Source organism: Propithecus coquereli, unplaced genomic scaffold (genome assembly GCF_000956105.1).
Source record: "Propithecus coquereli isolate 6110/MARCELLA unplaced genomic scaffold, Pcoq_1.0 Scaffold143, whole genome shotgun sequence".
Classification (NCBI taxonomy): Eukaryota; Metazoa; Chordata; class Mammalia; order Primates; family Indriidae; genus Propithecus; species Propithecus coquereli.
Window position 1 is genome coordinate 2,276,595 of NW_012138636.1, and position 15,523 is coordinate 2,292,117.

General features: G+C 34.9%; 1 protein-coding gene across 1 annotated transcript in view; it reads right to left on the reverse strand.

The window, feature by feature from the left end:
- Positions 1-15,523, reverse strand: part of NFXL1 (nuclear transcription factor, X-box binding-like 1) — a 45,204-nt gene that overhangs the window by 16,350 nt on the left and 13,331 nt on the right. Inside the window, exons 8-15 of the mRNA XM_012639893.1 lie at positions 15,383-15,483; positions 14,583-14,697; positions 13,149-13,273; positions 11,731-11,853; positions 7,746-7,836; positions 2,642-2,762; positions 1,898-2,057; positions 1,109-1,200 (exon numbers count right to left, since the gene is read on the reverse strand). Coding sequence (XP_012495347.1) covers positions 1,109-1,200; positions 1,898-2,057; positions 2,642-2,762; positions 7,746-7,836; positions 11,731-11,853; positions 13,149-13,273; positions 14,583-14,697; positions 15,383-15,483 — 928 coding nt within the window. The remainder of the gene's footprint in view (positions 1-1,108; positions 1,201-1,897; positions 2,058-2,641; positions 2,763-7,745; positions 7,837-11,730; positions 11,854-13,148; positions 13,274-14,582; positions 14,698-15,382; positions 15,484-15,523) is intronic.

A 15,523-nucleotide genomic window follows, 5' to 3' on the forward strand; every position in this document is an offset into this window, starting at 1 on the left:
TCCAACCTAAGATTTCAAGCAAATTAATTGAATAAGATAGACATGTGTGTTAAATAATCTTCCGCTAAGACAGATTAAGGAAATTAGCTACTGTATATATGAGATTTTAGTGCCTATGAATTATAATATCAATGTCTCTTCTGTTTCCCTCAAAGGAAAATTTTATGCCACTAATAACTTTAACTGAGTAAGAGATATTATAAACAAGTTGGTTCCTCATGATATCATATTATTCCTTAATATAAGAACAGTCTCAAATAATTAAGCACCCACATGGACTCTGTGCTAACTATACAGCCTCCCTCCACTAAATTTACAGACTAAAATTATCCTATTTGTGAATATAGCTCCCAAAAACACTTTGCCTCCCAACTTGACTACATGACCAATATATATAAAAATACATGCTATTTCAACTCGGAGGAAGGGAAAAATGGAAATGGAAGCTTTCGGAAGAAAAATGAGAATCCTCTCTTTAAAAAGACCAATACACAAGAAATACACTGGTTCGATTTGGAACCTTAGTTGTTAACAACAGCCCCTCTTCTAATGTGACGTTGCTTCTGAGCATTCTGTGCTTCTTTTCCCCTATATTCCATAACCTCCGCCGAGGGTGGAAAACATTCCAGGACTCCCTATTACCTTGGGTTTGACCCCTCACAGCTCAGCTCCATCATTCATTGGCCCACCCAGAAAACTGCTACCTTCCATTTCCAATGTTTCCTTTAAACACTCTCCTTCAAGTTTGCTTTATCTAAAACCTGGCTTTCCTGTCCTCAGGGAGCCTACACCCCAGCATGGGAACGATCAAGAAAACTAACAAATGATGAATTTCTTGGATGTGTTTTTGTAACTGTAAGCACAAGCTGCTATGGAAAGCTAAGAAGAATATCAAATTCCAGCTAGGAGAAAAGACTCAAAAAAAGGTATCTATAGAAGGTTTATAAGCAGCATGGCAAATATATTTGGAAAAGAATGAAACAGAGACACTAGATAGGCTAGTCCAGAAATAATAACGAATTAAGAAAAAAGGGAGAGGTTGACTTTAGATATACTTTGAATTCTGTTAAAAGATATCTTTTTAAAAAGTTAAAATTCTGATACTTACATAGGAATAGGAACTAGACACGGAGGACAGGGTAATGCAGTCTGAACAAACGTGGGCTCAGAAGGCTGTTCCCAAGGGACTGTAGGTTGGTGCTGCAAGTAAAATACATAAGCATTTTAAGTCAGAGCGATTAAATCACATGGCCATTTTAAGAATCTAAGAAAATAGTTCTATGTATCTTCTGCCCAAGCAGGTTGAACTTTTTCAAATAATAAATTGTGTTTACTGAAATATTTTATTCCATCTGTATTCTATCAGACTGTTCCCCTCCACACACATTTAATATTAATAATTGAGGCAGACTCCAGTTTTTAAATGGCAGAACAAGGGAAGTGTAGCCTCCTTCACTTCCCATAAGGAGAATGAAAAACAGAACATCCAACATCAGTTCAATGTAATCTCCATTATTTTGCTCAGTTTTTTCCCAGCACCTAGATGAATGCCTGATACATAGTAAGGGTTCAATAAATATTCATTGAATACAGAATAAATCTTTAACATAGGGTTATAGGAGATTATCTATAACCCTAAACCACAATATATGAAGGAGGACTGCCAAATTTATCTATATCACACTGCATTTGCAAACGTTTATTTATTGATTTTTCTCCTTTTCTATACTGTGAGTTTAAGCCAAAAGACCAAATCTTATTTACCTTTTCCCCAGCTCCATGCACAATGCTCAATATCCAGTAAGTGCTTAATCATTGCTTGTTGAATGACTAAGTAAAATCAAGAAAGTATAACCCACAGCAATGCACTATTTCTTTAATAACATTGTTCCCTTACCCTGCCAGTCTGCTTTATTAATGCTTGATCATGACACGGAACAGGACACAAGTGACCACATTTCTCCAAAACTTTTTGGCAAGGTTGATGACATGGTGGACAGGAGCCAAAGTGACAGCGATGTTTTTCTTGACTTGAATGATGACAAGTTGATGGTCGACTAAATTGTAACGTACAATTTTTTATAAGTAACTCTGATCATTAAACAATTACATCTAAAGTATAATTCTCTATTAAATATCTCCTGATTCCATATAAAATGAGCATACTGTGAATATTAATATTTTAAAACACCAAAGCTGCCCGGTCGCAGCGGCTCACACCTGTAATCCTAGCACTCTGGGAGGCTGAGGCGGGTGGATCGTTTGAGCTCAGGAGTTTGAGACCAGCCTGAGCAAGAGCGAGACCTCATCTCTACTAAAAATAGAAAGAAATTATCTGGACAATTAAAATATACATATAGAAAAAAAAAATTAGCCAGGCATGGTGGCGCGTGCCTGTAGTCCCAGCTACTCGGGAGGCTGAGGCAGGAGGATTGCTTGAGCCCAGGAGTTTGAGGTTGCTGTGAGCTAAGCTGACGCCACGGCACTCTAGCCCAGGCAACAGAGTGAGACTCTCTCTCAAAAAAAATAAATAAATAAATAAAACACCAAAGCAAAATTAAAATACTAACAATATTACAAGTCAATATGAATTTATATTTGTAAAACACCGATGTGAGCCTGTGCAAAGCTTCATACTAACCTGCAAAGCTCTTTGCACTTGGGTGGTCTTGTGGTACGTTCTCGGCCACAGGGTACTGTCACCTTTGTATTACCACAATTACACTTCACATCTACAGTTTCTGGGCAGGGATAGCAACTGCCTGAAAAAAAAAAATTTGACACTTAAAAAGAAGTTTCCTTGATTACCCAAATGCCCATCAATGGTAAAACCACTAAATTTAGTATATGCTCACAATAAGATACTTTACAATACGAATGAAGAAACTATAATAATATGAATGAATCTCATCATATAACATTGAGCAAAAGAAGCCACACATAAAGAGTACATAGTACATGATACCACTATCATAAAGTAAATATGAAAAACTAATCTATACTATTCAAACTCAGAATGATGGTTATGAAAGATACAAGGAGGGTTTCAGAAATGCTGGTAACATTCTGTTTAATGATGTAAGTTCTGTTTATATGGTTATGTTCAGTTTGTAAAAATTCAACAAGCTGTACACTTACGATTTGTACGTATATATGTATACTGGTACTTCAATAAAGTTTTAGACATTTGTTTAAAATTTGCTAAAATTTCTGTTCTAAATAACAAATTTAACTCATTACTCATTTATAACTACAACAAAACTGTATTTAAGTCTTTGGAAAATCTAACAATAATTGTTTTGGCCTATTTTCATATATCCTTCTCTCCAAGTACACTATTTTTAGACAAATTCCCCAATAACTTCTCTCTCATGACCTTATGTTGGTTATTTACAAGTATAGTCAACTTTCCACTATTTGTGCTTTATGAAAGACTAAATGCTAAACCTCCATTTTAGACTATAATTCCAACTATGTCTTCTTATAACATTCAAAAAGAAAAGTTATTTGCGTTTCAGCTTTTTATCTTCTTTCCTTAGGGACTGGTAGAAATATACAAAAGTGAAATGAAAGAAACCTTTTCCAGGCTAGTAAGTTCTCCCCAAGAGGCTCTGTCGTCATGGTAAGGGCTTTCTTCCCACTCTAGTTCTCCCACTAAGGAACTCCATTTGAAGTAAAATAATAAGGAGGGAATAAGAGTTTTCGACTAAGAAGTGGATAGTTTAAAGAGACTGCTGGTTAGGTGTCAGGACCAAGCAAAATACTGCCTAGCAGTTAAACCTAATAAGAAAAGATTAATGATGGAAAACAGCCTTATTTAAATACCTCTGGAAGTTCAAAATAGTTTCTTAAAACAAATACGAATTAAGAATTATGATTCAAATAACGAACATAGAAAAAGAGAAAATGAGAGTAAAAGCATCACAGGGAAAGTCATATCTATTGAACAAAATTACCAAATTTATACTTTAGTGTTTTGATAAGTATAATCCAGTGAAGCATTATCTTGATGGTAATATAAGCCCAGTTATCCTAACTCACATGATCAAGTCTTATTTTGATCTTTTCAAAAGAATGACTAGATGTTACATTTCTCAAGTTAATACTGACATTTAAGTCTGTTCTCATTCAGCTTATCGTATCAATTTCTACACTTAACAATGATAATTTTTTATTCATTTCAGCAATTCAAAGAGGAACTTATCAAATATAACCCTTTTTGCTACTTTAAACTACAGCATCACTTTTTAAAAAATTAAATCTTGAGAATAAGGGATAATTTCTCTAAACAGTCTTCCCACTGACAAATAGAATTTGTTATAGATACCTATACAACATGAGAGATATTAATTAAAACAGCTTCAGTAATAATACTTTCAAAATGAAACAAAAAAAACACAGCATACGAACTGTAACTATACTGATCAGAGGGTCAACAGCTGAAATAGTCATGAATCCGGCAATTCCAAAACCATAAACACAGATGATTTTGAACTTAAAAAAACTATACATCAATTTTCATATATTCGCAATGCAAACATACAGTTAGTATCCTCTCCCTATGAATTACAGTATCACTTTAATTATGAAGGAGTCTAGAATGATGGAAAATGGCATGAAATGATTTCACATTCCTACGTAACTGTGGGTTAGACAAATGGTGAGAGTTGCACATCATCATCTTCCACATACCTTACAACAGGGAAAATTTTGCTAGGGGCTCTTCTGGAGGATAATAAGCACTTAAAAAAAAAAAAAAATCAAACCCAAATCTAATCAAACCTCCAGATCCAATTAACAAGGTATAGGAAATGCAGAGGACACAGGAACACGTTAAATAATAACACAGAGATGCAATCTGCAAAATTCAGACTCTGAAAAACTAAAGCAACCTAGTTTCTTCAACAAATAAGTCATAAGAGAAAATTAAAAGTAGATGGAGGAGAGAAATGACAAATTAAAAGACTTTAGAGACATAACCAATTACAACATGTCCATCTTGTTAGGTTTTTGAGTCAAAGAAACTGAAGTAAAAAATGAAGTTACTTACAAGACAACAAGAAATTTGAACACCAGATTATTTGCTGATATGAAGAAGTATGTTAGCTATTTTTAGGTTAAGAATTCATCTTTTAGAGATAAATACTGAGACATTTATGGGACTTGCTTCAAAATAATACAAGAGGGGAGATGCTTTCAACAATTCTCCGTTAAGTATGATGTTTGCTCTAGACTTTTTGCAGATACTCTTTATCAGGTTAAGGATATTCCCCTTCTATTCACAGTTCAGTTTTTATCATATATGGATGTTGGATTGTATCAGCCATTTTTAAGATGTTTACCAATATGATCTCATTTCTCCTTTAATCTCTTAATGTGGTAGACCACATTAACATTAGATTAACTAATATTAAACCAGCCATACATTATTGGAATAAACCCGACTTGGTTACAATAGATTAAAAATGTGGATAGGTAATACATAATGCTATAGTAATGGAAAGCTGGATTTGAGTAGCTAAAACTTTAATACTATTCCAAACAAGTTCTTGAGTTATTAGACTAGCCTGTAATTTTCTCTTACTCTCCTTGTCGGATGTTACAATGAGCTGGGCATGTTCTTTCTTTACATGTACCTTTAAATAGTTTATGGAAGATTGAATTCGTATGTACCACAAATGTTTGTTAGAAATCATGTGTAAAAGTCAAGTAGGTCTGGTGTTTGTTAGTGAAAAAATTTTAAACTACTGATCCAATTTCTTTAATGGTCATCCAACTAGTCAAGTTTCCTATGCAAAGGCCAGTATCTTAACAGTGGTCTACAAGCCCCTATACACAGTCTCCTTCCCCCAGGAATCCTTTATCTCACCTTCTCTTTGACCTCATGCCCTACCACCTGTCCGCTTGAGCACGCTACCTCAGTCACACCGGCCTTGCTATTGCTTCAAACGCTCCTGTCTTGGGCCTTTGCAATCACTGTTTTCTTTTCTAAAACATTAATTACCCTACCTCCATTTCTACATGGCTTGATCCCTTCCTTCTTTCAGGCCTCCTCTCAAATATAATCTTTTCAGATTCCTCCCCTGGTCACAGTGTATAGAAGAGTATATGCCACCCCCGCCATCGCAATTTTAGTTTCACTGTAATTTTCTTGTAATTCTTGCCAGTACCTGATATCCTATATTACTCTAATTATTTATTTGTATTCTACTTGGGAGGGGGAGTCCAAACAAATAAGCTCCCTGAGAGCAGGGACTTTATCAATTTTGTTCACTCACATAATTCCAGTACCTGGCACTTAACAGACACCTAAAAATACTTTGCAAATGAATTAATGACTGATGGTAGAATTTTAACGAAATTTAAACTCTATGGGAGTCAGTCATGTAACGTGACTATAAAAGGAAATATTAAACAAAATCCTTCTAGTGATGATGAGAACATACCTGGAAAACTAGTTCTAAATTTCACAATTTAAAGACGCTGACAAATTAGAAAACATCCATAGGAAAATATCTACAGGGTAAATAGAATCTGACACTTTTCCTAATGGAAATATCCTAAACTTTGGGTTCACATCCTGGCGCTGCAACTAGTTCTATAACCTTGGGCCGACAGTCTCTTGGCCTATTTCCTCACATACAATAACAGTAGTTTCAAATACCTTGCAGGATTTCTGAAAAGATTAAGACATCAACTGAGTTATCTAGCACCCATCAATCCCAAAGGAAGACAATAAAAACGGTTCAGTAGTTTGCCCCAGGTATTAAGCTACTAAGTGGTAGAGTCCAGACTTAAACCCAGTACCTCTTATTCTAAGGCCATGGTCTTTACAATGGCCTATACCAAGTCTCAGTAGATTCCATTTCATATCAACATACTCCAAACGGGTAAAAAAAAAAAAAAAAAGTTAACTCAGTTTTCAATGTCTAGTAATAACTTAGAACACAATGCTCAAAGTGTGTGGTCTGGGAAACCCAGGAGTCCCTGAGACCTTTACAGGAGGTCCACCAGGTCTCACATGCATTGCGTTTTCCAAAAGCTAGTGACAAGTAATACCACAACAGATCGAATGCAGAAGCAGATACGTGAATCAAGCTATGTTCTATTAAGCTGGATATTAAAGACATTTGTAAGACTGTAAAACAGTATCATTCTCACCAATTTTTCAGAAAATATTTTTCACAAAAATACGTGACTTAAGATATAATGGGCTTATTATTGCTATTTTTAAATAATATTTTATTTTAATTTCAAACACAATAAATGTCAATGGATAAAATCCACATTAACAAAAGCTCTCTGGGGGACTAAAAGGGTCATAAGACCAAAATGTTTGAGAACCATTGGATTAGGATATATCTAATCCCTTACTGGATTAATTCCATATAAATGTATAAAATTCAGAATAAAACTGAAAAAGCTATGAACATCTTAATTAAAAAACTGTGTGGGGAAGATTGGGAGGAAGTAAGGGAACAATAACATGGTGTTAGAGAAAGGACAAAATCTTTATATTCAGAAATCCTGGGGTCAAATGTACTAGTTATTTCCTTGACTAAGTCACTGAACCCCCTGTAGCTTCAATCTCTTTGCCCATAAAATAGGGGTACTGACAACTGTCCTACCTTCTTCTTTAAGGTTGTTAAGAGAGTCAAGTAAGATAATGAAGGTAAAAGCTCTCTATTGACTATAAAGCACTATGTAAATATAAACACAAAATTACAGCTATTGTTAAAGTTTACCTCTGTGGCAGACAGATGGACACTTATGGTTTCTACATCCTAAAGTCCGTCCACAGTTTTGATCACAAGGTGGACAGTTTCCAGGGCAACACTGAAGAGAAAGCAATATATAAAGAACAGGTAATTCGAAAACCCGTGAATAATATGAACGTCATTACTAGGTACAGAAGCTATGGAAAGCAAAAGATACTATAAGAATGAAAGTATTCAAGAGTATCAACATTCTTCTGGTAAGTAGATACACTGTATTAAGAACATACAAATTTAAATAGAGAATGATCTAATTTAACAAAATCAAACTAAATTTCCTTGCCCTTCAGTTAATTATTCTACAACACAAAACATTTCCATCAGAAAATTTCATTTACTTATCTGTACAGAGATTGACAACATTAACCAAAGGAATGGATCTAATCAAATGCTATAGATAGTCAATTCAGGCAAACAACTAGTCTGGCCATTTTTTTAATTTAATTAAAATAAAATCATTTCAATGTATAGATTAATTTGGCAGTTATTTTCAACCATAAGAGCAGAGACTAACTAAAGAAAAGCAGAGATAGGCTACTTGCACCCAGCTTTCTTTATTTTGTCACTTCCCTGATTTCTAATCTGTCTGCGAAAAATATAGCTATCTATGACCTACCCTAATTTTTCATTTATGAAACCCAGGAAACTACTTAAAAGTCTATATTGTCATTCTTACTACTTCTTTGACTTCTTACATACCCTAACTTTTGGAAAGGAAATACAGACAATTGACTTAAAGAAACTTAGGGTTGTAACTTAATAAGTAACAGAATATAAAAACAGCTCAAAACAAAATATGCATTATTGAAAAGCAATTAAAAGACAAAATAGTTCATTCAATGACAAACATACACTGAGTAACACTGTGGACCTACCACCTTGCCAGTGGCAGTGGGGGGAAAGGTTACGTGGTTCGTGACTTGAACAAGCCTAGGGACAATTCTGTATCTGACCATAATGGAGTAACAACCACCAGATTTACCCTCCCATCTCAAACAACCAGAAAAGAAGACAAAAGATATGAAGCTACAGCTTTCAGACATTAGAGAATTAGGCAGCATGAGACAGCAATCCCTAAGGGAGGGGAAACAAACCAGGTGAGTCCTGCAATGGCACTCGGCTGTAGCACAAGCAGAGTGTGGCAGTCTCCCCAAGTTGAGTAGGCAAAACTCATAGTTCGAAGAGGTTAGTGTGGCTAGAATTTGTGGAGAGAAGGCAGTAGTACAGAGAAAGCTCTGGAAAAGTCCAGAAGGGATCCCTTGGGCCTTTGGCTAAGTAACGGCCAGTAGATGAATGAGAGGCAACTACCCAAAACTTGACAAAGAACCACTGAAAGGAGAAGGTAGAATAACTTCCAGAGATTATATAATGCTGGGAATAGTTTATGTTCCTTACAGCCAGAGTAGAAAGATGTCCTAATACACAGACAACAAGAAGAGTACTTAAAAGAGTTATTGCCTCGGTACTGGGACCAAGTTAGCCCTAGACAAAAGGGTTCTCTGGTCAGCAGTGGTCCCCAACCTTTTTGGCACCAGCAACCAGTTTCATGGAAGACAATTCTTCCACAGATGGGGGACTGGGGGTGGTGATGGTGATGCAAGCAATGGTGAGTGGCTGTAAATACAGATGAAGCTTTGGTTGCTGACCCACCACTCACCTCCTGCTGTGGAGCCACCCCACCCCCATCCCCAACTCCCGGCCACCCCCGTTTCCTAAGTTTCGTGGAAGACAATTTTTCCACAGATGGTTGAGGGGTGGGTGGTAAAGCTCTGCAGGCTGGTCCATGGCCTGGGGGTTGGGGACCACAGTTCTAAAGGACCAAAAGGTTTTTGAGTAACTCAACTTTGTCCCAGAACAAGGCCTAAAAATTAGGAACACACACAAAAGAGAAAGAACCAAGTAACCAAAAACGTAAAGTTCATAATGTCTAGAAATCAATAAAAACTACCCAGCAGGCCAAGATGCAGGAAAATATAACTTCAAAGGAGTCAAAAAAAAATCAATAAGCAGAAACAGACCCAGAAATGAGAGATGACAGAATTAGTAGACAAGGATATTAAAACAGACATTATAAATATAGCTCATTCTACATTCAAGAAGATAGAGGAAAGTATGAGCATGCTAAGGAGAAACATGAAAGATATTTTTAAAAGACCCAAATCCAACTTTTAAAGATGAAAATATACAATATCTAAGATGAAAAACACAGTATGGAATAAAAAGCAAATTAAACAATGCAGAAGAAAATTAGTGAACTTGAAGATAAACTATCTAAAATAAAACAGAAATTAAAAAGACTAAAAAATAAATAGAGCATCAGTGAGCTTGGGACTTCAAGCAGTGTATTATACATGTCATCAAAGTGTCAGAAGCTAATGGGTAGGGGAAAACAAAAAAAAAAAAATCCGAAAAAATAAAGATCAAAACTTTAACAAATACGAAGAAAACTATAAACTTACAGATCCAAGAAGGTCAACAACAAAAAAAAGTTAAGAAACATGAAAAACACTATACCAACAAATACCAGAAACAAATTGTTGAAAACTTATGACAAAGAGAAAGATCTTAATAACTAACCAGAAAAAAGAGATACAATAACTATGGAGGAAGGAGGAACAAAGATAAAAATCACAGTATACTACTTGTTGGGAAAAATGCAAGCTAAAAGATAGTGGAGCAATACCTTTAAAATATGGGGGAACAAACTGCCAAGCTAAAATTCTACAGTAAAAATATTTTTCACAAATGAAAGCTAAAAGAAAGGAATTTTCAGACATGAAAAGCTGAAAAAATTCATGACCAGCACTACAAGTAATGCTAAAGGTAATCCTTCAGGATAGAAAGCAAATGAAACCAGATAGAAAAGTGAATCTATCCAAAAGGATGAAAAGCACCAAAACTAAGTATGATAATAAATATCAAAGATTACTTTTTCTTATTTTTTCAAACTCTTGAAAAGATCACTGTTTAAAGCAAATATAAAAACAATGTATTTGGGGTTTATAAAATACATGAGTATAAAATGTCTGAACATCATACATTTTAGTTTGGGTGATAGGAAATAAAATATACTATTATAAGGTTCTTAAAGACTATAAAGCCTAAAGCAATCTCCTACCCATAAAAAAAGTGAAAAAGGAGATATAACTAATAAGCCAACAAACAGAATCATTGAAAAACAACATTCAAAGAAAAAACAGAAAAAGAGAGAAAAGAACAGATGGGCAATAGAAAATAAAAAGTAAGATGGCAGACTTAAATCTAACCATATTAAAGATCACGTTAAATGTAAACGGTCGATATCTGACTTAAACAACAAAGATAATCAACTTGGATAAACTAAATAAAATTTAAATGCTGTCTATAAGAAATGCTCTTTAAATATAAAGATACAAATAAGTTAAAACAAAAAGGATAGAGAAAAAGATATACCATGTTAACACTAAGCAAGAGAACAGTAAAATCACTCTATTTCAATAGATTTAAAAACAAGGAAATCTTACTATCAGAGATAGAGGGATTATTTTATAATGATAAAAGGAAATCAAAAGAACTACAAACCCACAGACTCGATACTCCAGTCAACTTTATACTAATCCAGTGTCAACTTGAACAATATTTGAACAACAGAATTTCATCTCTACCACCAAAGGAATTATTACTCTAATTAACAATGCTAATGATGTTTTAAAGTCAGGGATCAGAAATAGCCCGAGAATCAAGCTGAGAGGACAATGAATAAGACAACAAGAAACTTTTCCTGTTTAAAAAACTGGTATGACTTCCCACTAATACAGATGATTAGGGTTAATCTAGAATATTTATTAATATTTTATATGGAAAGCAAAGAATACGCCTGAATATTTGAGGAACGAGTCAAGATGGCATAAGGGCCCACAAAGGAAAAATTCAAGACAGTCTTTAAATCAGAGTCTCCCAAGCTTATCACACATACCTTTCTCCTACATTGATGCTTCTGACAGTCACGCATCTTAACGCACTTAGTTTCACAAAGATAAGTTTTATGACATGGCATTCGTCTTGTGTGTTTGCCACAGCGACACTGCTTTTCCACTTCCTGGAAGAATCAAAGAAATGTTATTAAAACTGACTTTTGTTATTATTTTTCCCTACATTGTAATTATTATGAAAACATGAAGAAAATTTTAATAGCAAATTTATATGAAACACTTTACCAAAAACAAATCTGAATTTCCTCAAATATTTGCTTATATATTACTTTGTTTCAAAATGAACTTCACACGAATTTGTTATTAAATTTAGTAGAAATTTGTTATTAAATAGAAAAAAATCCACATATTAAAACTATTTACATCTAGTTACAACCATAACATCTGCACATCCTGTCTCAGGGAAGCAAAACCGGATTATCCAGTAAGCGAACTTGATGACCTGGTTATGGTCAAACCAAAATAACATATACAACTTAAAAGTCTGAAGTCTAGGCATTTGTTTCTGTCCCATCATCACCAGGCCTAATTCATCACTGCTCTGAATGTCTTCTGGGAACAAACAGTCCTGCACTAGACCATTAATATAAAAATAAGAACACGTGAACTTTTACCAAACAAAAACAAAAGATAATTTTTAGGTTTGATTGCTGGCATACAGGCATACCACAGAGATACTGATGATTCAGTTCCAGATGACAGGAACAAAGCAAATATCACGATAAAAGTGAGCCACACAATTTTATTTGTTTCCCAGTGAACATACAATTTATGTTTACACTATATTGTAGCCTATTAAGTGTACAGTAGCATTATGTCTAAAAAATGTACATGTACATGCCTTAATTTAAAAATATTTTATTGCTAAAAAAGGAACAGGCAGGCCCAAGGAGAGGGAGACAGGGGAAGGGGCCGGTCGGTGGAGCACTCAGACCACACACAACATTTATTAATTTCACTGTCTTATATGGGCATGGTTTATGGCACCCCAAAACAATTACAATGGTAACGTCAAAGATTACGGATCACAGAATACCAGAACAGGTATAATAATAACGAAAAAGTTTTAAACATTGCAAGATTTACCAAAATGTGACGAAGAGACAAGAAGGAAGCACATGCTGTTGGATAAATGGCACTGAAAGACTTGCTCAACACAGTTGCCACAAACTTTAAATTTGTAAAAAACACAATGTCTGTGAAGCGCAATAAAGCGAGACACAATAAAAAGTGGCATGCCTGTATTCTCCTGCTTCTTACCATAAATATTAGGTCAGTTAACTCATACAAATAAAAACCTGGATGTATATGAATGTAAGTAATAGAAAATAATCACAGGACAATATCATCTGATATGCTATGATAGGTAGCCCAGAAGTAATTATTATAGAAGATGACTAACTTGTCTACAAGTTTCACAAGGACCTCGGTGACAACGCTGAGAACATCTATGGATTCCACATTCAAGTACTTTGTCACAACTGTCTCCACAAGTTGGTACATCTTCTGTACAAGGCAAAGAAAACTCTAAAAACAGACAAAAAGTCACCGTTAATAATAGGACACATTATTAAGCACTAACAAAGTACCACATTCTTCAGGCTCCCTGAAGAACAACAGCCCTGTCAATGAATTTTTACATCTATACAATTATTGAAAAAAATTAACTTTAATGAAAATAACCCCTAACATTTGTTAAGTTTATGCTTTTTAAAAAGAAAAGCATGGAGGGCTCAAGCTGAGGCAAGAGGATCGCTTGAGGCCAGGAGTTCAAGAACAGCCTGAGCAACATAGTGAGACCTCCGTCTCTACAAAAAAAAAAGAAAAATTAGCCAGGTGTGGTGGTGTATGCCTGTAGTTCCGCTACGCAGGAGGCTGAGACGAAAGGATCACTTGAACCCAGGAGTCTGAGGTTGCAGTGAGCTGTGATTGTGCCACTGCACTCCAACCTGGGCAACAAAGCAAGACCCTGTCTCAAAAAAAAAATTTTTAAAAGAAAAAGAAGAAAAGAAATTTGAGACATGACAAGTTACCATCCTCAAGAAACACATTTTTATGGGCTATCTACTTCAGAAACAGTCATCTAAAGAAATGAGTAAGACTACATAAATCTCTATGAAGAATTTCTATAATACATAGATTTGTTCGAAAATCTGCTCTTAACAACCTCATAGTACAAAAAGATGTAGAATTTAAAATATTTTAAAACTATTTAATATAAACACATTGTGACATGTATTAGACATAATCTTATACATATGATGCAGTTATTTGTGGAGACTCAAGGAAGCCAACTTAAACTGCAATCCTACTATGCTTTTATCTAAAAGTAGGCAAAAATAAATTCACCTATAACCTGTAACGCAATAGTGACAATAGCACAGCCTCCCTCATTATCGGCAACCCCCACCAGAGGGGTACATTTGTTACAACTAATGAACTTACACTGACACATCATAACCACTCAAAAGATTAGTTTACATTAGAGTGCGCTCTTGGTGTTGTACATTTTATGGATTTGGACAAGTGCATAATGACATGTATCTACCACTGTACTATCATCCAAAGGAGTTCCACTGCCCTAAAAAATCTTCCGTGTTTTGCCTATTCATCTCTCCCTCTCCTCAACCCCTGGCAACCACTGATCTTTTTACTGTCTCCATAGTTTTGACTTTTCCAGAATGTCAGATAGTTGAAGTTCCATATATAATATGCAGCCTTTTCAGATTGGCTTCTTTCATTTAGAAACATGCATTTAAATGTCCTGAAGGATGCCTTTTGAATGTCTTTTCATGGCTTGATAGTTCATTTCCTTTCAAAAAAAAAAAAGTCTTACTTGACTTCTGACATGGACAGAACCTTTTCCCAGATCGAGGACATTCTCCACAAGCACCAACATGGCAAACTTGCTCACATGTATGATTACGACATGGCAGTGTTTTTCCACATACCTAAAATAAATGCAAAAAGCACTAGTGAAGGATTCGAAAATTAACAAAAAAAACTTTATACAAGACATACTCACTTTTCGATCACAAATAAACAATTTCTTTATGTTCCCCATATTATTATACTTTATATCTTACCTAGGTGTCACATACACATATGCATACGGATATACACATACATACATGCATGTGTATACACATACATATAATTCCTACACACCAAGGAGTATATTTTAAAAAATATAATACAAGAACAAAGTACACACAGCTTCATACTGCCATCCGCCAAAGATTTTCAGGTAGCAGTATAACCATGCCAATTCTAGGGCAAGCAACCTTTGAAAATCAATCTTACTTCCTCAAGTGTCCTGAATCAAAAAGAGGGAAGCAGTGTTGGTTGAAGAGGAGAAACAGAGGAAAAGGAAAAGTGCTGCCAAGAAAGTATGTACGAATGTAATGAATACAAAATTCAACAAATAGCTATTACTTTGAAAAATATTTTCCTCCAGTAATTAAAATGTTATTAAACTATGAAGTAATTTCCTGAAACATGATATAATTCATCCGAATTGCTATTCTTCCTCACCTTTTATCGAACTAAACCTAATTAGCATTTCTGCTTTACACGTGTTCATACTTTACAAGTTCTTTAATAGCCATCCCTCAAAATGCACATACACCTACTTACTTGATCACAGTGCCACAGTGGACTTGCACAACTTCTTTCAGCTACTTTTTTGCCACAGACACACCTTTGTCTACTAACTCTTGGACAGGGCTGACAACTTCCTAAAACCAGAATGATAAATTAGCACAGAAACATTACAAA